Here is a 25,718-nt window from a genome sequence, read left to right as displayed (position 1 = left end):
GGTTTCATGCGGTGTTCTGCAGCGGATTCTTTAGGCAATTGAGTTACCCCACAAGGAAAGCAAGGAACACCTTGTGCGCTGGTGAGGTCTCTTGTCACCACTTTTTAATAGATCTGGTCTCTGGTACAACACACGATTGTGGGTTTTGTCAAAGTTGCATATGCAGAAAATGCCTGATTTAATATGAAGCTGGTGTGGCTTCAGCATTACATAAGCATCTCTTTAGCAGACAATCATACCAGGTTACATGGGACCACCTACAACATTTCTTCTAGCTCACGCCAGGAGTGAGGAAAAATATCTGCTGTAAAATTTGGCTTGAAAGGTGGAGAGGAGCAATTTCGCCAAGCCAGAGACGGAGAGTGAAGGGAAATGGGACAAAAGAAATAACCATGAGATCTGGATTTACATGTATGGCTTCCAGGCAACACCCTTCTGAAAGGCGCAGGTGTGCAAAACGCTGCGGAGAGTGGCAGGGTGGGAGTGAAAGCCAAGCACTGACCAGTCCTCAAACCTGAGAAGGCATCAAAATGGGTCTTGCCGCTGGAACTTCTGAGTCTGGATCCCATGTGGATTTAAAAAATAAAAAAGGACATTCTTTAATGGTTCTACAGTACAATCTACATGAACAATGCAAAGCAGTGAACCCTTGATGTGAGAGTTTCCTATTGAGAGCTCATGTACATTGGAAGTTCTCCGAAGGTCTAACGCTCGGTACAATTTAAACGCTGCCAACTTGATAGCTTCAAGTCATGACAATTGTCATTCTAGAGCCCACGGGCAAGCCATGCCAAGCACTACATATCAGTCGTCACAAATTAACCTGGTTTAATTTTCTTTGATACAGTCTCACCTACGATTTGTTCTTATAGAATTGAACTTCATTTCCACAGGGCAGGTCGAGGGAGAGAAGAGCTGAGCAAGTTGTGAAGGCACAGTGTCACACTGCTGAATGAGACACATCCTATCCAATAGCTGCAGACTCCACCAATCCTTGGGGCATAATAAATGTAAGTACACTGCAAAGCAATAAAGTATAATCCTGGCGGCCTAAATGGAACCTGTACCTTTTATGGCCCACAGGGTCATACTGAGATTCCTAACAGCCATTAAAGTTTTGGAAGCCTCTTGTGAACGCCATTGTTTGTGAGGTCGAAGCGACTAGACCGCTCACCTGTCTAATTTGCTAAAGACATCATGGGGACATTCAGAAACCTTCCCTGGAAATGTATTCTGCCCATTGCTTACCACTGGATTTGTTACTCACATTTTCCGGCTTTCTATTTGCGGGCTTTATTTGTTTTAAGTCGTCCAAGGTGAGTTTGTCCCTCCCACGGAGGAAAGACTTTTCTCACCAACTCCCCTTGCATTCTTCCACAAGTGCTCCTCTGAGTAAATAGGCCTGTAAATCTTATTCTAATCTTGTCACATCTGCTGTGCATTCAACGACAGAGGTCAAATAGCAGGCTCCATCTTCTGGGTGAGCTTGGTGTTTCCTTTTCTTTGTCTGACGTCAAAGTGAAAGGATTTATGTGACAATCTTGCTAGATACAGGGGGTAGGAAAGGTTTTTTTTGTGGCACACAACATTTAAATGAACTGTGCAAGTACTTCAGAAAATATCAGAATTAGGAACACACATGAAGCACATTTTCGTTAATTCTTAAGTGTGTTGGAAAGAAATACTTTGAATATGATCAAAACGAATCATTACAATAGGTGATACAATTTCCATACATTATCGTTTGTGTGCTGTGCAGTCAACGTATTAGTCATTTCAATTGAAAATGTGTTGTCTGTAATGGATGTGCGCTACCACACCATGCATACTCTATTCTTCACAACTCCACACCACTTTACGCCTCTACTCTAATCTCTACCACTCTATGCCAATGCACTCTACGCCACTCCACTGCACTCTACGCCACTGCACTCTATGCCAATACAGTCAAAGCTAGGGGTCACCAACCTTTTCTGTTAGAAGCATCGCGAGCTACTAACAGTAATGATGTAATGGTTCCCACCCCTTTTAAGGTTGTTAGCAGTGATAACATCAGTGCATTAAGTAAGGTTGCCATCAGTAAAGTAAAAGAATAACATTATCAATTTGGAATGCTTCTATATGGGTATTGTATAAAAAATATAGCTCCAACCCCATGGCACAAATTAAATAATAGGATTAATAAATCACTCAACTCAAATAACCGCTTTAAATACATTTTGAAAATTCAACCACTTTTCTCCAAACATCAGCTTATGAATTATGAAAATATACACATTTTCATCTTGAATACATGCTTTTGTACTTTTGGTATGCATAGAATATTTCACCAAGCAAACGTTTCAAAAATAGTCTGGAGTGCCCCCAGCAGAGCTACTCACAAGTACCCGGAGAGCTACTGGTAGCTCACAAGCTACTCATTGGAGAAGTCTGCTCTACACTAATACACAAAACACCACTCTAATCAACTCTGAACCACTGCACTATATGCCACTGCACTCTACCCTGTACCAATCCATTCTACGACACTGTACTCTATGCCACTACACTTTACTCTGCTACACTGCATTCTATGCTACTCCACTATGCACCACTCTAATCTGCATTCTATGACGCTGCACTCTACATCAATATACTCTGCAGCACTCTACACCAGTCCACTCTATTTAATGCTTTTCCATGCAATTCCACTCTGCACCACTACACGCCACTGCACTCTACGCTATTCCAGTCTAGGCCACTCCAGTCTACTCTGAAACACTCCAATCTATGCCACTGAATTCTATGCAGCTGTACTCTATGCCACTCCACTGTGCACCCCTCTACATGACTCCACTCTAATCCATTACAATACACAACACTCTATGTCACTCCACTCTACAACACAATTCCACTCCATGACACTCCACCCAACTCTCCCTTACGCCACAAATGTTTAGCTTTGCTGAACAGCAGTCACACTGGTGTACAACATGGATAAAACACACTTGCAAAGCCAACAGCTCTTGCATAGGCGAGACCTATTGGCTTTGCCAATGTTTATTGACAGGTGTGTGCTCTCAACAGACCATGTGACGAGCTGGGAAAAGGTGGGGTGAATTGGCACCCCTGCTGATTGACACAAACTCAAGTAGCACAGGGATGGAACCTGAAACGCCCAGGCTGTAATCAATTAAATAGAGAGGGTGCCATGTGTCATGGGAGGATGTAATCCTACAGTCTAGGAGGCCACAGAAAACCAGGGCTGGAAAAAGGTAAGCCCTAGAAAACGTGCAATAGCTGAGACGCGCACTAGAACATGGGCCAGTAAAAAGTATCAGACTATCTGAACCCTCGCAAAAAGTGAGTGCAGTAGGTTTTGTTTTATATAAATAAAATAAGAGGTAGAAAACAAGTGGGAAGCAGCCCAGAACACCATGTTAATGAGCAGCAGCTGCACTGTGGTTCTATGCAAGACCTCGAATGAGACAGCTCAAAACGTAGATGGCAAATAGAGCTCTCCAAGCTGTGGACTGTTTCTTAAGCACATCTAGTAAGTGTGCTAGCACTCTCCAAAGAAAGAACGTTCCAATAATATTAATTCCCCTGAGAGGCATAGCTGCTGTTATTCCTAGCTAGCCAACATCTCCTTTAAAAGTTGCTTGAAGAAAGGGAGTGAAAGAGAAAGATGCCACAGCTTTCACAGAAATTAGAAGATGATGTGGACCAAGGGTCTTTTTAGATTCTTCCACTGCTGAAAGAGGTGAAGAGAAGCCTTTCGGAGCCCCAAGTTTATTGGGAGCAAAGATGTATTTTTTATGCGGTCACCTTAGGAGATGTACATGGAGATCCTTCTTGCACAAAGGTCTCCTTGGAGTGACCAGAGTGTAAAAATGGTGTGGGCAAAAGCGTAAACCTACAAGGTGCCTTCAGACTAGCTGAGCACAAGGATCCCAAAATGCTTTTATAGAGGAGTTGGATACCTCAAGGCAAAAGAGAACATACAGTCCATCATAGGCAAAAAAGGAACTAACGGGTCCAATTCCAGGAACAAGGCTCTAGTATGAATATAGGTGAGCTAATAGCAACAGCACAAAGTCCGAACTACTCATAATAAACTGTACTTGGCATTCAGAATATGGGAAATGATAAGTGGGGTACAAGCAGGCAAGATTGGGTCATTTTCCAAGGGTCTGTTTACTAATAAATAGGAGGCTCCACTGCATGCAAGCTAAAAGAATGTCTCCCTCGACCCCAGTGAATCCTGGAGGGCTGCTGAGGCAAGGAATATGGGGAAAGAAGCATGGGCAATCTGCAAATGGGCACCATAAGAAGATAGATTGCTACAGGAGAGTACAGAAAGCTAGATTGATCACCACACCCAGCCCTATACAGGCAGTCCACTCATTGGGGAGGCTAATTTTAGGGGCAAAATCTAGAACTACGACAAAAAGCATGCCATACTCTTTTTCCACTAAAGTCATTGGGGGCTTGGCATTTTTAAGAGAGGAGGTGCAAAATCCTGACGCAATGTGGCACCAAACTCAGAGCAAAAAGGCAAGGTGACATTCCACTAGCAGGCACATCTGCTGGCTTTGAGGTGAACAGCCACTTGGATCCATATTAGACACAGTGTGGTACGCGAACCAAGAAGGACCTTGTATGGCAGCTAGCCGAAGGGAGCTGGGAGAAGAGAGCTCCACTTTCTAGACGATGATGTTGCATGGGTGTTCTGCAATGCTAACAGACATGACAATATTACGTATAGGAAGCATTTTCTTGCTTGGCCTTTGATCCAAGGAACCACTCCAGGAGTAAACCATGAATAGCCAAATGATGCAGCTTTGTAATATGTGCTGAACCAAAGGATAAGGTGTTGTAGGCCAGTAAAGGGCCTTGATAGGCAGCATAAGCAGAAATAAACGCTTCGAAATAAAATAGTTGCCTTAAGAGGATGGTTGAAAGCCTGAAGCTGAGCAAAAGACATGCCCTGGGTTAAGTCTCTCTAGAGGAGAAACGTCAGCGAGGCCTCGCGTCAGTCAAAGAAATCATGGAAATCCTCAAATCAAAGACAGACATACAGGCATTCCAAGTGACCCCCAGAATACAACTCGCTTCTGAGGAAGAAGAAGATTCCAAAGGGTACTTCATTCTAGGACAAAGACTGAAAGAGAAATTCAAAAACAGATTAAGTTCTGAACAAAACTTCTTCCACATACAATCAAGCAGAGTGGAAGTATGAAGGGATGAAGGGGGTAGTTTCAACATACAATTAGGTCACATGTGATCCTCACTTCCAATTTACGGTTTTGCCTAGACAGCGCATCCGCTGTCTTTGGGAGACATGTTTACACACAGGTGGCTTATAGCCCGCCCATCATTGCATAATTTGAGCCAGTGGTTTCCGGTGCTCGGCACCGGCACTTAATTGTCAGCACTTGCTTTAGTGACAGTCTACCACATGGTGGTGCTGTCTGTCAAATTTTGAGATGAGCACAACAGTGTTTAATAAGTAAATATACATTAAAAATGAATAATACCTGCAGGTCACACCATTATTATAGCTTTGGGTAGCCTGAATAGTCCAAATTGTGTCACTTGTAGGAGTGAAACCGTTAGTGGTTGTGTTGGTTCTGTCATTAGCAGTGATGGCAGGGACAGTGGGTGGTGAAGACTGCAGAGGCCTCTCAAGAAGGCCCCTGGCACTTGACTTTTTTACAAATTAAGCACTGACACCCTTAACGTACTATTTGTTAGCTTCAGCATCGTTCTAATTTTATATGTCCCAGTTTGTCACGACATGCAGGAGTCATGTCCTCTTCTGGTGTTTGGCCCTCCCCCAGAGTATGGACCAAGAACTTGTGTCCTTTCACGCTCCCATTTTTTGAGCTACTTTTTAGTTTGCATTCAAGCACAGTACTTGTGTTTTTAGTCCGTCTCCCATATCCCTGATCATGTTGCATCTTTTCCCTCCCACCCCTTATCCTGCACTCTATGCCACTGCACTCTGCGCCATGGTACTCTACTCTGCGCCATTGCACTTTACGCCACTGCACTCTGCGCCATGGTACTCTACTCTGCGCCATTGCACTTTACGCCACTGCACTCTGCGCCATGGTACTCTACTCTGCGCCATTGCACTTTACGCCACTGCACTCTGCGCCATGGTACTCTACTCTGCGCCATTGCACTTTACGCCACTGCACTCTGCGCCATGGTACTCTACGCCACTGCACTCTGCGCCATGGTACTCTACGCCACTGCACTCTGCGCCATGGTACTCTACGCCACTGCACTCTGCGCCATGGTACTCTACGCCACTGCACTCTGCGCCATGGTACTCTGCGCCATGGTACTCTACGCCACTGCACTCTGCGCCATGGTACTCTACGCCACGGTACTCTACGCCACGGTACTCTACGCCACGGTACTCTACGCCATGGTACTCTACGCCATGGTACTCTACGCCATGGTACTCTACGCCATGGTACTCTACGCCATGGTACTCTACGCCACGGCACTCTACTCTGCGCCATTGCACTTTACGCCACTGCACTCTGCGCCATGGTACTCTACTCTGCGCCATTGCACTTTACGCCACTGCACTCTGCGCCATGGTACTCTACTCTGCGCCATTGCACTTTACGCCACTGCACTCTGCGCCATGGTACTCTACTCTGCGCCATTGCACTTTACGCCACTGCACTCTGCGCCACGGCACTCTACTCTGCGCCACGGCACTCTACTCTGCACCACGGCACTCTACTCTGCACCACGGCACTCTACTCTGCACCACGGCACTCTACTCTGCACCACGGCACTCTACTCTGCACCACGGCACTCTACTCTGCACCACGGCACTCTACTCTGCACCACGGCACTCTACTCTGCACCACGGCACTCTACTCTGCACCACGGCACTCTACTCTGCACCACGGCACTCTACTCTGCACCACGGCACTCTACTCTGCACCACGGCACTCTACTCTGCACCACGGCACTCTACTCTGCACCACGGCACTCTACTCTGCACCACGGCACTCTACTCTGCACCACGGCACTCTACTCTGCACCACGGCACTCTACTCTGCACCACGGCACTCTACTCTGCACCACTCTAGAATGCAGCGGCCTAGAGTTCCCTACACCACTCTACACTCGGCCATACTACCCTAGACCACTCCACACTTCTCTGCACCACTTCACTGTGCACCACTCTATGCAACTGCTCTCTACACCACTGTACTCTACCCCAGTGCACTTTACGCCACTCTACCCTATCCTGCACTACTCTATGCTACTGTGTTCTATGCCAGGCCACTCCACTGTACACTATGCCACTCCACGTTACTCCTCTCCACTGTATGCCATGGAATACACTACACTCCATACTACTCTAGGCTATCCCTCTCCACTCTAAGACACTACTCCATTCAACTTTACGCCAAACCAATGTACACCACTGTTCCCTACGCCACTATACCCCACTTCACTCTAGGCCAGGTTACTTCATGGCATGTAATTCCACTCTACCCATCTCTAATCTATGCCACTCTACTCATCTTTATGCTAATCCAATGTAACCCACTGCACTCTACACAACTCTACCCTATGCCACTCTACGCCAGTCCACTCCACTCCACGCTGCTGTACAACATGGCTGAAAGACAAAGGCAAAGCCAATAGCTCTTGCATAGAAGAAACCTACTGGCTTTGGCAATGCTGATTTAATTTTGCTTTGTGCTACGGAAAGAAGTTCTGGACTGCGGTCAGGATATCCTACGGTTCTCAAGGGTGTATAAACACGTGTGCTGCCGTTCCTTGTAAGTTTTTTCTGATACAGAAGTTTAAAAGCATACATCTTTTGCCCAAGTTCACTTATGCTTTGGCACTTTTTGGCGGCAGGGATCCTTTCTACTGACTAAGAATAAGGTGGAAACTGTATACCACTTAAGTCTTATGCTAGGTAATTGGAAGACTAAAACTGGGAAAATACGTTTTATTTTAACCAGATTTTAAAACTCAACATGGGAGATATCTTAATAAATAAGGAAAACCAAGGGACTAAGCTTGTTAAACAGGCCTGGCTTTTAATAGACTGGCCTAGAGTGAAGCGTTCAAAAAGTGACAACTTGGAGCCGACAAAACGAATCTGCAGTCATTATAGACCACTTCATTACACATGGTGAAAAGCTACTACAAACGGAAACTGGCTGTACCAGCTTCTCCTTTCCATGCGAGGTTAAAATGGGCATATAAATACTTTTAGAATAAAAGAAACTTCTTTGCAACAAGTTTTGGTCAAAAAAGCATCAACACTTAACGGGAGACGCGAATGGTAATACTTTGTAACGAAACAGGATGGGTCATTCAAGGCAATACATACACAAACATCTATAGTTTGACAGCAAAGTCAGCAGGAGGTCTAAGAAGCACGTATTAAAGCTCTGGAAGCAAAAGAGGAAATCTAAAACCACAGGAAGCTACTTACTCCAACTTGCAAACCAACAATCTGTTTGGTTAATCAATACCAGACAGGGTAGGTTTACAAGAAACTATGGAAACGCCAGTAGGTCTTAAGTGCGCAAATCAGAGATTTTTATTTGCATCTAAAAGGTGCAGTCACAATTCAACCACAATATTAACGTGTGCAGTATGTTCTCATTTACCAGCAAACATACTTACTATACCTTACCTTTTGTACCAGAGAGACCCTTTGTAAATACAAACCACTCCACCCCCCCAACAGTTACCTCATTCCCTTACTTTCCACTGACACTCTCTAAACACTTGGGGCCTCATGTAGGTAGCCAAATACCGGTCGGTAACGGCCGATTTTCGGTAATTATACCGTTACCGACCGGTATTTTGGCTATTGGTATGTAGGGGGACAATTATTGGTTTCGGAATTTACCGAATCGGTAAAATTACCGATTCGGTAATAATACAGAATCGGTAATGTTACCGAATCGGTAACTTTTCCGAATCGGTAATTTTACCGATTCGGTAAATTCCGAAACCAAAATCGAGATGTAGGGGGAGTGTGTGGGTGTGTTTAAGAGTCGGTATTTACCACCAACTTATAGTTGGTGGTAAATAATCAATGTATGTGTTTATGCATTTTTACGCGCGTAGCAGTGTGCAATGTGGCATACATACATGCCCTTAGGGCATGTATGTGTGCCACATGTGTACACATGGCCGAATCAGGGGTGCAACAGGGTGTCAATGTGACACCCTGCCACCCTTGCATGTGTTCACCACATTACCGAATCGGTATTTACCGATTCGGTAATGAGGCATACCTTCCCATCAATGGGAAGGTATGCCTCATTACCGAATCGGTAAATACCGATTCGGTAATTACCGAATTGTAACGAATCGGTAAAAAATACCGACTCATTACCTACATACGAGTTACCACTTCTAAAATACCGATTCGGTATCGTTCGGTATTTTAGAAGTGGTAACTGGTATGCTACCTACATGAGGCCCTTAGTCCCTTACCCTTTTTCTACAATCCATTTCTACTCACTCCCAATAACTAACCCTTACAACCCACCTATAATTCTCACACCATGCCATTAATACTGTGACCATAAAGTCCGTACCCTTATTATCATTTTCCATATGTCCTCTTCATAAATTGTTTGAATCAAAAATAATCTACTTTACTGCAGCAATATCCATGTTTACCAATCTGTCCACGATAATACTTTAATCCAGCAGATAATCAAACAGAGTGCCTCCTTACGCAGATCACAGGCGTGGTTTCACATGGTAATCACCGACTAGTGAAATTAGATCTAATTCAAGGGACTTGGTTTGATAAACAATTTATGTACAGGGCCGAGCTGTTCTCCTTCCTACAAGATACATTGGTATGGTTCGTACGTGTACATTTTTGTAGTTGCTGTTTAATTACAGGCTCAAAATCACCAAACTTCAAACTGAACAGTACACACTATCATGCACAGTAGTGAACCTTCCAGAAGGCCGACTTACCCAGTGTTGGGAGAAAATGACGAGTCAAACGTCAACTTCAGTCCTTTTGCAAGCTGAAGAGAAAACACATTCACCAGTTCATTTAGTAACACAAGTGGAATGAAGCCTGAACTTCAAAATTGTGTCTTTTCTTGCTTTAATTTGTACCTGGTCCTCAATTGTGATTTCGGTGCCCAGGGTATTGTCGGTGTTCCACTTCTCCGTAAATGTGAGGCCATATTCTGCCCATTTGTACTTTGTTTCAAGGCTCCCAGTAACTTTACTGGTCTCAGAGTTTGCTGAACCGGAGCTTGTAAATTCCTAAACACATTGAAAAATACATTAATTGTGAACATGTAAAATGAAGTGAATTTCGGTCTAAACATTCATAAAAAATTCAGATTAGAATATACAGAGTTTGAACCGTTTTTCATAAATACCACAAACTATGCTGCCTAAATGTGTGTTTTATTGTTAAGGATCCTACACCCTCACATGAGGCTCGGGGTAGATCGTCTGAAAGGCTGTATGAGATGGTGAACTAATTTACAAGTATGGAAATCAATGAATTCCTCAATAAGGACGCAAATTACAAACAAGAGTGATTTACAATTTGAAGGCCCCGTACGTGGAAATGTTATTCATTGTTTTTATTTACGCCTCCAAGATAAGTGTCTTCCATCCTACAATGGTAAATTTAAATAAAAAAAAGAAATGTTTGCTGCGTAATGCCATACATGTGCATATGTGTGGTGAACCAGGACATGTTTAAGTCATCAAAATGGGCTGCTGCAACGTCATGATACATATGCGTGCATGCATGAGAGCACATGCACACACTGCGTTGTTATAATATCTGTATTTGTAAAATGCACTACCACCCATTAGGGTGTTTTGGTGCTGAGCGGGTGTGCACCCAAGCCCACCTTGGTAGGTTAGTTAATTGAAAAGTTAGGTCTTCAGCTTCTTGTGGAACTCAATAGAGTGGGAGGCTGTTCCATGCTTTAGGAGCAAAGTAAGAATGCCCGGCCTCCTGATCTGTAGTGTGATGGCAGTAGAGGATGAGAGTGGCTGCCGAGCTATGGATGGTTTATAGTTTTCTAGTGATTTGCTTGGTGATATAGGCATAAAGAGTGCTCCCATAGTCCAACTTGCTGGTGACTATGGTGTAAGTGGCAGTTTTTCTATTGTTGCTTGGGAGCCATTTGAAGATCTTCCTCAGCATCTTCAGGGTGTGGAAGCAGGATGTAGTGACAGTATAGACTTGTTTGCCGTCGATGATTATTACGAGGTTCCTGGCGTGAGTGCTGGGTGTGGGTCTAAGTTCGGCCGGCCACACCCCATGGTGAGGTGTTCTTGCTGCAGATCAGTACTTCTGTCTTTTTGGTGTTGAGCTTGAGACACTTACCTTTCATCAAGTTAGTAAATTCAGGCATACAGGAGGTGAAGTTTTTCTCGTTTTGGTTTTGATTGAGAGGGAGAGTATGAAGTGCGTGTCATCTGCATAGGAGAGGATGCGGATATCATGTGCACGGATGATGTTGGCCAGAGGGATCATGTATGCATTTAGGAGGGTGAGGCTGAGCATTGTTGAACCCTGAGGCATTCTGCAGATGAGATTGTGGGTTCCCAAGGTATACGGTACCAGGCTGACAGCTCTTGGTCTATTCATTAAGAAGGAGCAGATAGATTGGAGAGCCAGTAATTTGAAGCCAATCTCATGCAGGTGCCGGATGAGCATGGGGTGTCCGACCATGTCAAATGCTGAAGAGAGGTCCAGGAGAAAGAGGGCTGACGCGTCTCCTCTGCCAAGGATCATATGGATGTGGTCTGTGGAGATGAGTGCTGTTCTGTACTGTGGTCAGGCCTGAATGCAGACTGTGGGGTTGAGAAGCGGGTGGCAGCTGAGGTAGTCGGTGAGGAGTCAGGTGATTAGTTTATCTAAGACCTTTGCCGGGTTCGGTAGGAGGAAGAGGGAGTTGTGGTTGGAAAGCGTGGCTGAACTGGCAGCAGGTTTCTCATACAGGGGAGCGATGGGGGATGTTTCTAGGTGTCCGGGAATTTGATTGAATTGTTGAAAGATAGGTGTTAGTGCTTAACTGATTGTTAGGAGACCTTTGATGAAGGGGTGGTGGGGGCAAAGGGGAGAAGCCCCCCCCCCCCCCCCCCAGTGGATTATCTTCATTATAGCAGCAATTTTGTGGGTGATGAGGTTAGGGTTCGTTCTTCAGCTTGATGGGAAGTTGAATTGCAATGGGGAATGGATCCAGTTGAGGGTCGAAGTTGCGGTGTATGGAGGTGATTTTCAACTGAAAAATTCAAAGAACTTGTTGCAAAGGTGTCGTGAGGTTGTGATTTTTCATGGTAAAATCTTTGAGGATGGCAAAGTTTTCCTTGCTGGTGTTCGTGCCAGCATCAATGTGTTTTGCAAGTGCTGTGTGCTTGGTATTTTATATATTCACTGCAAATTAGAACAGGAATGTTGCCTGAGAGTGCTGCCGTCAAAATATTATATCTTAAGGAAAACACTCTATGCTTGTCCACAGCAAGTTGTTTTGTTTTGAAAACAAAGTACTAAATGCATTTCATAGAAGTGGGCGAGCCTCTGAAAGCCAGGTCCGAACCAGATTCAGCTCGAGGTGCTGATGAAACCTCGAGCCCACGATGAGCAGAGCTTTCATGTGGCGTCTGCCTGCAACCTTTGCTATGGCATTAAAGCCAGAGCTTGCAACTTTTGAATTGGAGACCCAGGTTCAAATCTCTGTCAGCTGAACATCCTGGGAATTTGGGTATATCACTTAATCTCCCAGTGCCTTAAAAATAAAATGAATGTGACCTTGTGTCAAGTAACTGGTGTTTGTGTAAGGCACTCCAATACCTTTGGGTCGAGTTTGAGCTATATAAGAACTGCAGGAAAATACACAAAGAGGTAAGAAACACAGCTTTAACGTAAAAAGGAGAGGCAAAGTGTGAGAAGCTGGCCTGGTATAGGATGTCCACTAATGTAAGTGGGCACCCTGCACCAGTCCAGACAACCCTTATGGTGATTTAAGAGGTCTTAGACAACCTTAGAAAGCTCTCTAAGTGGTAGCTGTGGAGAGCAGCCCTCTTGTTTAGTCCAGAAGGAGTGTAAAGCAGCTTGTTTTACCAGAATGCAATCTTATAGTATAGATTAAGTGAAAAAGAACTACACAAGGTATTTATAAAAATTTGTATTTAATATGTAATACTCTCGAACACCTAGAAATATCTCCTACCGGGGTGGGGGGGGACCAAACCATATACTAAGAAAGTGGTGTAAGAACCACGACTCTGGTGAAGACAATGTTGAGAGGATGTAGAAGTGCTGGGGAACCAAGGTGAGTAGATAGGGACCCCACGGAGAGAGCGTGCAGTGTAGGAACATAATCGGGCGCTCCATACAACTCTACATGTAAGCTGCGGTTGGACCCTGAAGAAACCCCGTAGAAGACAGAAGGTTGGAGAGCCACCCCACCCGTGGATACCCTAGTACCCACGTTACCAACACCAGGGAAGCCGGGTGCATACCTGTGAAGGGGTGTCGGAAAACGCTGTCGAACCCAGTGGAGGACTTCAGGAAAGTGCCGCTCTTGAAGAAGGAGAAAGTGTCCGGTGGAATCCGAAGATGGATTCTAGAGGAGAGGTACCTGCAAGCAGAGGGAACAGAGTCTATGTCACTCAGGAGTGACCAGGAGACTTTGAAGACGAATGCCCTCCGATGTCGGATGTTGCAGGGTGGGTGACGATGACTGACTCTGCAGCTGCAAGGACCAGGCGACGCGGAGGAGGACCAGGAGCCGTGTACGAGCTGTCCCACGAAGGATGTAGAGTGCTGAGGGGTCGGTGTCCGGCCGGCGAACCAACAAGCCTTGGCAAATGTAACCACCGCAGGAAGTGAAGGAGCAACGTCGGAACCAGCAAGGTCCAGGGGACTCGCCACAAGCAGGGAAGTCAGGGCAGGCCTGAGCAATCAGGGGAGTCCAAAAGAAACAAGTGTGACCCTCAAGTGGACCCACAGGCCGCAGGCACTTGAGTCGCGAGAGGAACTCAAGCAGCTCACCGTAAGATGCAGGCCACGATGAACATGATGTGGTGTAGCTGAAGATTCTGGTCACTGGAGGTGATCGTGGTTGGGGCTACTTGGAGCCTGAAGATCTTCTTAGAAGGAAGCCAACAAGCTTTTGCAACTGCAAGTTGACACAGTGTACAGGGGTTCGGTTACTGCAACCCCCACAAGCGATACTGGCCTCAAACTTGGAGAGAGGGAGCTGTGGAACACCACCACCTGTGTTGCAGACCCTACAGAGTTCAGAGGAGCTCAGGATCAGCAGACCAGTCGACTTAATTGCAGTGCCTGCGAATACAGGGGAGTGACATCTTCACTCCAAGGGAGATTCCTTCAAGTGTCTTTGATGCTTCACAGGCCTTGGGAGGGTCCTGTATGATGCACAGGCAAAGACGATGCAGCAGAATGGAAGGGAGACAAAGTCAGGCCCAAGCTGAGTCCAGAGTACCCAGACGGTAGAAGAAGTGGTGTCTGATCTGAATCTTATCCCACGACGAATCTAGGGACCTACATCCAGGTTAACCCTTAGGTACCCTAGGGAAAGAGATGGGAAGATTCAGGAGACCCTCCCAAGGGAGGGTCTGGACAGGGGGCGTTTACTCCCATGTCCTTTGTCCAGTATTGCGCCAGAGTGGGAGTCAACGGCTCCCAGGACTGGTTTGAACTGGACTATGCATGGGGACATGTAATGTGCTCCTCATGCAGACTGGGTGGTGCTGGCAAACGCACCCACCCTACCCTAATACACTAAATCCTGTCTGGGAGGTGGTCACACCTCCCTGTGACAGAATGCCTATTGTTCTGCCTTCCCCTGCTCGACCTTGGCTCAGCAGCAGGAGGGCAGAATCGTGTTTCTGGTCGGCAGCAACCCTTTTGTGCTGTTCGGGTCAAGAAGGAGAGTCTAACGGAGGGCTCTTCCAGTGCTTGGAATCATATCTCCCACACCATTTACGGTGTGGGAGTAGGATTACAACATGTTTGATACCAAACATGAAGGGATTCGTTGCAGCCGTTTGAGATGTCATTTGCGTAATTACGCGGTGCCCATCTATATAGTATATGGCTGCTTCACTGACAACCTGGGAGAATGGATTCCGTAGGATGCAGGGGTGTCCTGCTCATGTAGGGGGCACCCTCTCACTTCAAACCAAGCACCCTGCCTTCAGGAATGCAGAGGGGAGACTTATAGGTTTTAAGTGCAGTGACCCTAGATATAGGAAACCTATAGCTTTAGTAAAAGGTGCAAGCACCAACTTACACAGGCTGCAATGGCAGGCCTGTAGTTCCATTTTGAATGGTCTCTCACAGGTGGCATAATACATGCTTCAGCCCATGGGAAACCTCTGAGGTACCTTTGCCCCGGGTACCATATACTTGGGACTTCTAAGGGCACCCCAGTAGCCAATCTGGGATGTACCCAAGTACTGAACATAATTTAGGGAGAAAGCAGATATACTGGGGTCCTGATTAGCAGGATCCCAGTCAGACTAGTCAAACACAGCTTAGCACCAGGCAAAAAGTCAGGGTAACCATAGAAGCAAACCCTACTTTCCTACACATAGGGATTCATTTCTTCATTGATTTGTGCAGAGGGAAACCAAAACACCTGGAACAATTGCAGCTTTCTGCTTAAATTGTGTAATCTTAGGCAAATATTTGATTTGACCAAAACTCCTTGTTCTTCATAGTCACATGTTAAAGCGCTTTCAAATGCGTGCGTTCAGAATACAAGCTGTACAAAAACAAATTGAGTTTTATTAAATAGACTATAATGTTGCGGGCTACATACAGGGTTCATACGACAACTGTCTTTCGTCTTGGTTCACTAATGGTAGTCCCCCAATGTGAATATAGGGGCAGATATGGTACCACATTCACTTTTAAAAAAGGGCACTTTTAATAAATGCTTCTTTTGAAAGAGGTTTGTTGCATGATTTACATAGCAAACTTTTTTGAGGGCTAGGCTAGTGCCTGGGCTGTAAGAGCCAAGCCAGACCCTTAGCTTTGCTCTCCCTGTTAATTTTTTGCCTCACACATCCGAACATTATATTAACTTGTTACTCTCCCACACCCACTCAGCTTCAAGCTATAAATACTGCAAGGAAGAACCACATGACATGGTACTGTAGCCAATTATTTTTTTTGCCCTACCATGGGGATTAGTAGAATACTGATGCAGGGGCTGAAAGATAGGAGTGATACCTTCTCTGCAGGAGACTTAATAAGTAGACTGGTAGCCACATTATCAACACACTATAGTCTGCTACCACTCAGTCTACAAAATGACTGTATGTGGCATCTGAAGCATGAACAAGATTATTGTAGAGGCCAAAGTTTCTATGCCAGACATAAATGGCATTAAATCTTGGTACTGGATAAAAGATGATCTGTGACTAAGTTTATCATCAATTATCCCACCAAATTTGTGGACCTGGGGTAGCATGTCACAGACATTAGGGAAACACAACTACCCTGGACAAATTGATTTAAAGTCTGAAATTGCTAAGTTATAGAAAAGTGATCCATCAGACATCATTCTCCGTCAGAAAGGGTGGAACTGGAAAATCATTGTTGGTTAGCATGTAAATACACGTGGGGGCCCTTAGCAAACATATTAGAGCACGGAGATTTGCAGCAGACTGAGTTGGTCAAGTGGCAAGAATTAATGTGCAGTACATTAGAGTTAGGGTCCCTAGTGAGGAGACAAAAATGGCCTAGTTTGACATCTTAAGCTCTCCCTAACTGAAGAGAAGCCTAGTCAGCTACTGGTTATGTCGTCATGCTATTTTAGGCATTAGGATCAGGAATCCCTTACCTAGAAGGAAATTTTAGATCGGGTAGTTTTTGTAGCAGTTTCCTTAAAACGCGGATTACATATACAGTTCACCTTTTCACAGGGAGTCAAATATAGACTGTGTGAATGATAACATAATGGTTGCTCCACCCCACTTGACTAAAGACCGGGTTGACTGGACGATGGCTTTCAATGCTCTTTCTACCAGTTCTGTTAATTTGATTCAAGGTTAATGACATGCTTTACTTTTCCTAACTTAATGATACTTTATCAAGTACAAAAGGATGTAATGCAAAGCCTACCTGCAGGACTTTGAATCTGTGGCTTACAGGATGCACAAAGCTTTAACCAGTGCACTTATCAATTGAGCTTTCAACAGCACCAACATTTTTCTCGTATACTGTAACTCATGCAAGGTAAGATTTAAAAAAAGAAATTGAGAACCGCAAAAATAAAAATAAAATCAGGATAGATTGGCATAGACAATGAATGCATACGGCTTTCCTCATCAAAAATGTGTGTGTAAATGCGAAGGGGTTATTGGTGTACAAAACTGAAAAAATCTGAGAATAAATATCACCTTATAAAGCAATAAATAACCAACTTTTTTATTTTGCCAGTTAGTCTAAGTCTTCTAACTTACTTTGTCATTACATGGCTTTTCAGCTGTACACAGTTTTGAAACACTGTCTTAAACATGACATGAAACAACATGTCCTACACTTTACGAGATAAATTCATTAATTAATGTAACTCGACTCACCAGTCCATTTTCAGATTTTGTTTTCACGTCAAGCTTGATTAAACCAAAACCTAAAAAAAAAAAAGACAAAAAAGTAACATGTTTGGTTAAAAGTAAAAGCTCAGTTTCTCCTTTACAGATGCCTCGTAGCTGCTGAATTCAATGCATGTTTCTGACCTTGGTTTTCAAAGTTCTGTGTACAAGCTCTTATTTTCGTGTATTTGTCTCTACATTCTGTAACTTTATCTGGCATGATGTCAATCAGTAGTAGGTCATTTCAAATTACCATGAATGGGTGTTTACAATCATCTTTCTGCACATCAGATTAGCTTTCAGAAGCGAAGGCAACAAGGTGCTGCCTCTATGTGAATCTAACAATGAACCTTTAAAGAGTCAACATTTCAAATTCCAATAATGTGCACCCTGCCAATGGAGTTTTTATGCTTTACTCATTTCCACAAGAGAAATGTTTGAATAGCCTAATATACTGTGATCTACACAGAGAGTGTGTGTATGTGTGTGGGTGTATGTGATATATATGTGTGTCTGAAAACGGAGGCATTGAAGGGCAGGTTCCAAAAGCAACAAAAGTAGATTTTGAAAAATACATTACACCTTGAGCACAGGAAATCATGCCAGCATCTTTTGAAAAAAGGATCAAGTCTTATCGCTTCAAACATTATTAAGCATTGAAAAATGCAGAGTTGCGAAAAAAAAAAAAATACATACAAAATTGGCTATGCAACCGCATTATCTCTGGCCCTGTCCCAAACCTACTCAAATGACTGCTGGTATCGAACTCATAAGATATATATGCATGCCACTGTCTTACCAAGTGATGTTGGAACAATTTTAAGAGTGGGGGTGTTGCCAGTAATGTGATTTTATGTTGTATCCAACCGTCGCACAAAAAAACAAGTGTAGTAAATGTACCACGCATATACAGCATGAGAGTGGTAAGGGTGTGGTATGTACCCGGTGGTGCATTTGGGGGCAGTGGTGCGGCAATGCACTGTCATTTGCAAACAGCACCTTTTCCGTTCAAATGTCCACTACAATTTGTACAGACATGCAGTTTCACTGATTAAACTACATGGCGCACACACGATAATGTGTGGAGATTGGGTTTCAGCCAATATGTATCATTTGTGCATCACCAAGTATAGTGTATTTTGATGTCTTTCCATCACACTTCAACATTATATGAAATGTGCTTCATTTGTGCTTTCCTCATTACGGAGTTATTTTGAACTATGGGTACAGTACATTTTCAGGTAAAGTTTCATGTTTTGAACACAGAACAACCAGGATAATTCTAAAATCGTCAGAAACTGCCTTCTCCAGAAAGAGGAGCAATTGGTTAAAACTCAAAGCAAACTTTCGTTTCCAGTAGTTTCTTACTCAGATAAAGGAAGTGGTGGGCATTCAAATGCATCCCAGAGTTTTAATTAACATGAGACAAACTGATCTGCTGCTTGGTAAGTAACGATTTTGAAAGTAAACATGCCAACTAGATTTGATGCATTTCTTAACGGAAAAAATGACCCCTGCTAATCAACAGTTAATGTCAGGTTGAGGAAACTGGTATGTAAGCAAATAATGTATTGCATGATTAAAAAAAAAAAAAAAAAACCTTACAATGAGAAAACAACCACAATTCGCATTGGATAACACCAACTTGACACAATCTAATAATATATAAATCCAAGGACACTATTTCTCGCACATTAAATCCCTTGAAGACAGAAGACGCTGGGATGGAATCCAAAAACTAAGTAAGCCTCAATGAAACCCGAGACAAAAGAGAATTAAAGCAAAAATACACCACTTCGCAGTAGGGCTTCAGGACTTAATCCCTTCCTCAAGGAACAGGTAAGGTACCAATAACCTTCTTCCCTCAAAGAAAATAGAACGCACACAGATTAAGTGCAATAAAGTCTCTTCACCCCTTGAGTATCATAATGCAAGTATATGGTGGCCCACCAGTAATCACCACCTTCTTCTTACTGCATTTAATAGTAAGCATGGGAATAGAATTGTTTGCTGGACAATTCTAGTAACGAGGCTTACTAGACGAGGCAGAGAACAATTTAAATGGTAAGAATGCACATAGGGAAAACACAAAGTTTCTTGGTATCCCATTCAGTGACCTCCAGCTCAAACGATCTGAGCTTTAATTGGGACTTCACTAGCACCCTGAAGCAGTACATGCCATTATATGCCATGCCACTGTTCCAAGAGCTTTCTATGTCAAGGACCCTATGATTCCTACTCCAAGCTTCTGTTCAAGGAATGAACAGCATAATAATAGAGCCCTATTTTTTTTAAAGAAATTTCGGGGCCCTCTTAGGGGAACCTACACTAGCTGACCATCAGAGACCAAGGGCTGGTTTTACAAGCCAAAATCAAGTCTAATCTAAGCCTGAGAGGCGGAGCCAGGAAAAGCAAACAGTATTCTATAAGCAGTGTACTTAAATAAAGCTATTGCACAAATATCCTAGGGCCAGTCTCTATCCTGTACCTTAAAAATTGAAATAATTTACACTTAATTACCTAAATAATCGATGGCGGAGGAGTAGGACTATGAAGTTTCACATGTACGTGCATAAACCAGGACTTGCTGTTGAAGCACTATTTCTAGTGACGTGAAGACTGGGAGAGCAGAGGTCATGAAACAAAGTGCCTCAAATGTTGTAGGTTGCTGCATGGTCTACCTCGTTATTGCTTAGCAACAAATTCCGATAAAGTGGTTTGCTTCTTCCAAGAACCTATGTTTTAGTGATATTTACATCCAACTTACTCAAATCTTCCATCTGACAATATTCTTTCAAAAGAGTTTTGAAAAAAAATGACAGTATCGGGGATGTAGTGAAGCACGTGTACAAGAACTTTGCTCATGAAGCGCATATACACACGCACACACTAATGTGAATGGCTGTCCTTCAAAAAGTCCATATACCATTATAAATCTACCTTCTGGATCTACTCGATAGGCTACAGAATTAATTACTTCCCTGATCCATATCAGTGCCCTTCTGGCATAAGATGAATATTTGGTGTAAAAAAAGCTTTCATATATACCTTCATACCCTCCACTTTAGTCAAGTATGTCTCTTAAATACAAGCTATCTCTAAGCCCTACCTGAGTAAATAAGTGTGCATCGAATACCTTTTCAGCGGAATCCCGGGTCCTCTCATAAATGCAGGTTAAAAACGATATATTTAAGTCTGCCCAACACAGATGCGGAAGCAGGACCACCCGACTAGGAGTCGGGGTCCTGCTGGCCGCATTACGATGTGATCACTTTCACTGCGGTCGCAATGTGTATTTCTTGTATTGCGGCATGTGCTGCGGGCTGCAGCTCATACCTCAATACAGAAAAAACACATCTGACCTACCCCTGCACCATGTGGCAGCTACCATGCGGTGCCTGCCACATGGTACAGGGATATGTAGGGGGGCACCATATCAGAGGTCCAAAAGGGAAGAGGGGCTCGCTATGGGCCCCTAAGTCACTTTCCGCCTGCCTTTTCATGGCAGGTTGATCGCCATGAAACAGCCAGCATAAAGGGACATTGTAATCCCTACGGCGGTGCCTGAGCAGGTACAGCCACTGATGTAGGGATTGCAGGCCCTCCGACGGTTGGATGCGTGGCAGTTGGTCTCTACGCCTGCCCTTCATCTGCCGTCATAATGAGGAGGGCGGTACTGCAGGGTCCGATGGCGGTGGGACGGCCATCGACAGCCTGACAGTGACGGCCCCACCACCATCGTTACGAGGCCCTTAATTTTCAGCACTGCCACTGACAACAATCCACCACATGGTGCCGCGGTTTGTCTAATTTTGAGATAAGCACAACAACAGAGCTTAATAATTCAATATTCATTAAAAAAGAATAATCTATGCTGCCCACATCATTCTTATAGCTTTGAGTGGCCTGGAATAGTCTGAACTGTCACACTTGTAGGAGTGTGATGGTTAGTAGTTGTGTTGGTCATGTCATTGGCAGGGGCAATAACTGGTGCAAGCTGAAGCAGCCTCCTGAGAAGGATACCGGCATTTACTTTCTTTTTACAAATTAAGCACTAGGTCAATTGTTTAGATCTTTGGAGACCCTGGAGCCCCAAATCATCTAGGCAACAGACACCGTTTCCAGAGCAGTGTTGGGGATTTCCATCCTTTTGTGTGTGCAATCCATTGTATTGCCCCTTACATATTTTCGTAATTCTGAATGAACCCCTCCACCCACGGTTTGCTGCACCAAACAGTAAATCACTTCCAGTATGGTGCTTCAGATAGTGCAGTCAGGACCTCATGCTGTCTGTCGTGAACAAGGAGGAGTAATATATCCACAAGCGTAGAGTCCACATGGCTAGGTCTGTCCATACCACTCTCCGCTTTTGAATGGGAAAGATGGGGAGGGCTCAGGTTCCATCTTCCTCAGGACTCGCACTGATTTTCCCCGATTGCTGCCTTTTCTACGTGTGTCTGCCTTCCCTGCCAGTTTCGCAAGGACTCTCTGCCTCCAGTGTCGACTCAGCAACTTGTGTCCCTGGCTCCGTCAGTACCAGCTCCACAAGGCGATACCTATTGTTCATCACTCCTAGCGTGTCTTGATTCCAGGACTCAACACAGCAGTTTAATTTGTGTCAGCAATGTTTCAGATCCACCCTGCCAGTTTTAGGGCTTAGAATGTCGACACCAGTGACAGGCTTTGTCAGGATTTAATTTGCAGTGATGGGATCTAGCAGGAAGTGTGTATTCAGCCATCTTGCATAGCTACGTTTGCCAATGTTTACGTTTTATAACCTCTGGAAATGATTCTGAATCCTTACATGCAGGCTCCTTGCCTCTCTGTTGTAAAGACAAGAATGTATTGCTTCTAAAAACTAAATACGATGCACCTGTGTATGTTTAAGATTAGGATTTGTTTTCAGAACTCTCAAACTTCAAGGTAAAGTAGGTAGCTTTTAGTTGGTTCCCGAGGGTGGTCCAAAAAAGCTTATGCAAAGCTATGACAAAGCTTATCAAGGGTGCTTGAGCTGGGGTAAAAGTTGGGCATGGCATGTTACTATTCAAGAGCGATGAGATCCTTTCAGTACTTGAATGAGCAGCTTGTACTGTATCATATGTCTGGAAGTTGGAGCCACCCTGCCATGTTGAGGCGAGATTTGTTCAGTGTCTGCAGATCACAAAGGTAATGGTTTTGTGAAAAATAGAATATATACTAGAGGAGTACTGCAAGTTGTCAGGGTAGTCTAGATTTAAATATCTGGATGGCAATGTTGGCATATTGTTCCGATACAGCACAGGTAGAACACATTTGCTGTTGAGAATGTAATGAACTAATCCAGTCACATGCTGGAATCACACTGCACCCATTCTTTCCTAGAAGAGAGGGAGTGTGTCAAGTTAGTTGGAAGATCATAGGTAAGGAGCAGCCATAAGGCAGATGAGGCAAGGAAATAGATGATGTCCATCTTTGAAGGTGTGAGCATAAAATGAGTGGCGAGCCACCCAGTGCCTGAGTACTGGGAGACAGCTGCAGATTTTAACTTGGGAAAGAGGAAGGGCACCATCAACTGGGATCTTGTCATTTAGTAATAACCTTCCCGGCACCCACATCACAAACACTGAACATTTACACTGCCGGGGAAGCAAAATGGCGGTCGGCTGAGGCCACCGTTCGCAGCACCATGACACAGTGAACCATGGCAGGACTTAAGAAGCGGCTGAGGGGAAAGGGAGAATGCTGCTGCCCTTAAAAACAATACTTGCAGCTCTTCAGAGAACGCTGGCAGATTGGACACACAGCTGTCAAACTGAGTATATGATTACTGCAGGACGACAGTAACTGTCCTCTGCCTGTTGTAAATTGAGCACTGCCTTGGAGGCTATCGACGCTCGCGGAGCTCACTCACCAGGAATTATGAAGCCCAAATCCGCTCCTCCCAGGGCTCAAGGAAAGAGATAGTAAACTCCATCGATCAGCCATAGCTCCGGGACAGAAGGCGCCATCTCTACACGCGGGGATGCTGAGGCAAGTGCTGGAACTATGCGGCGCCCTGGATGGCGAACACAGGGGCTGAACTGGAATGAGAACGCCTCAGAGGGGAAGGGGAGAGGCAGAGCTACGCTCCAGCAGCGCCTGCCTGGCCACACAGTAGCAAACCTGCTGAGGGGGTCATAGAAGCGTCCAGGGCTAAACAAGCCAGACGGAATCCTAGATGCAGACAACTCTAGTGGGAATGCAGAGATCATCGACGGATCTGAGGAACAGGGCGAGTCTCCCTCGAACTGCGGGAAAGTGGAAGCTGCGTTTACAGGTACACAGCAGCATCTGGAGGCCAGTGGGAACGGAAGGGAGATTATGGCAGGCATGAGGGAACAGAAGTAGCTGAGGGGAGGGGTGCAATGATTTAAGGAAAGGTTACTTGCTAAGTACGGACTCCCCTCAAACTGAAGCTAAATCAGACTTCTTGCAGCAAGGGAATGGCAAGGAGGGGGCGCCAATGGAAATAGGGAATCCTTTAAAAAAGGTACAAGAAAATGCACATCTTCAGCAGGATGCCTCTGGGTCCCTAGCTGGGGCTGGGCTGCATGCACAATATAGCATGGAAAGCCAGGCAGGAAGAAAAAGGAATGACTCGGAAGCCACAGACTGCTTCTTCTCCTTTTCGGATGGTATCTGTTCAGCGGATGAGTTTTTATCACTGACAGACTCTAGTGAAAGCTACAATAGTGAGGTGAACTCTGCTGCAGATAAGGCAACAAGCAAGAGGAAAGGAGCGCAAGAAGATCTCAAATGGGACTACTCTCCAACTTCCCAGCTGGTGGGTGCCGCTGCCGGGAAGCTAGCCAGCGAGCCGCAAGACAGTACAGTCTCGACGCCGGATGATCATGTCTCACTGTGAGGAGACAAGGCAAGACAGCAGACGCTCGCAATCGGCTCTCCGAAACATGCAAGGCACAGTCCGCAAAGTCGCTAAAGTTGCAATAACATCAGTGAGCGCCTAACTGAGCTTGAGGCAAGAACCAGAGACCTTGAGGAGGACCTAGCAGGGGCACAAGCACAAACAGAAGCGCATGAGGCCAGACTGATAGACATCCAATGGAAGCTAGAGGAGACATCCAATGGAAGCTAGAGGAGCAAGAAAATCAGCAGCAGTGGAACAACCTCTGCTTCATGGGCATTCCAGAGGGAGGGGAAGGCTCCGATATGCGTCTGTATATGATAGATCTACTTGGGAGGGCATTCCCGGACTTGGAAGGCTCGAACTGGCAACAAGAAGTTCAGCTGGCTCATCGAGTTCCCTTCAATATGAAAAATCTTGCTGGGTCCGATACGAAACCCAGGGCTATCTTGGTGTATTTTGGTAACTTTGTACTGTGGCAAAATATCTGAGAGAAGGCTAAACCAGAAAACAAGCAAAAAGTAGATGATATTGCCTTCTTCGCAAGGCCGGATTTCTGCCACAGCACAGTCAAAAGGCGGTGGCGCCTGAGGAAGATGTTCGCCTCATTTCAAGCCAAGGGTGCTCAAGCATATCTGATGAATCCTGCCAAGCTGAAGGTATTAGCAGGAGATAGTACACAATACTACACTTCGGAGATTAAAGCGAAAGAAGCTTTGGCAAAACTTAGAGGATAGGGATTGCAAGGACTTACTGTAAGGCAAGGGGACTGTAAACATAGGATCAAGCTCTAAAAAGGTGTCAACTGAGCAACTGTGCTGTGATAAAGGGTGATAAGAGGGGGCGATTTGCTGCCTCTAAGCAGGGCATGGAATGTTTCACAGCTGAATCTGATGTTGGTTTTCTGGTTCTCCTTTATACACATGTAACTAAATTACCTAAAGAGTGTAGCTATCACAAAGATTTTTTTTCTCTCTGTTTTTTTTTCTTTGTTTTGTTTTAGGATAATGACCGAGGTTTCACTGATTATGGTGCTGTGCTGCTCCATCGCACACACAGAGCTTCGGTCTGGAAGCTTCCAAGGTGGAGGGTGAGCAAGGGGGCTGGGTACTAGGAGGACGGAGGGCAACGGGGAGGGGGTCAGGGGTGAGGGACGTGGGTGGGTCAGAGGGGTGAGGGCGGGGGAAGAGAAAGTCAGGTAAAAATGCTATAGAAG

The 25,718-nt window shown here is 44.8% G+C and overlaps 1 protein-coding gene across 1 annotated transcript in view; it reads right to left on the bottom strand.

Moving 5' to 3' along the window:
• The window catches only part of VDAC1 (voltage dependent anion channel 1), a 110,842-nt gene that overhangs the window by 33,009 nt on the left and 52,115 nt on the right, over positions 1-25,718 (bottom strand). Inside the window, exons 3-5 of the mRNA XM_085618026.1 lie at positions 17,608-17,657; positions 10,132-10,284; positions 9,985-10,037 (exon numbers count right to left, since the gene is read on the bottom strand). Of these exons, the coding sequence (XP_085474152.1) occupies positions 9,985-10,037; positions 10,132-10,284; positions 17,608-17,657 (256 nt within the window). The remainder of the gene's footprint in view (positions 1-9,984; positions 10,038-10,131; positions 10,285-17,607; positions 17,658-25,718) is intronic.

The sequence above is a fragment of the Triturus cristatus genome, chromosome 7 (assembly GCF_964204655.1).
Source record: "Triturus cristatus chromosome 7, aTriCri1.1, whole genome shotgun sequence".
Classification (NCBI taxonomy): Eukaryota; Metazoa; Chordata; class Amphibia; order Caudata; family Salamandridae; genus Triturus; species Triturus cristatus.
Note: the sequence above shows the minus strand (reverse complement) of the source record. Positions and strands in the feature narration are given on the sequence as shown.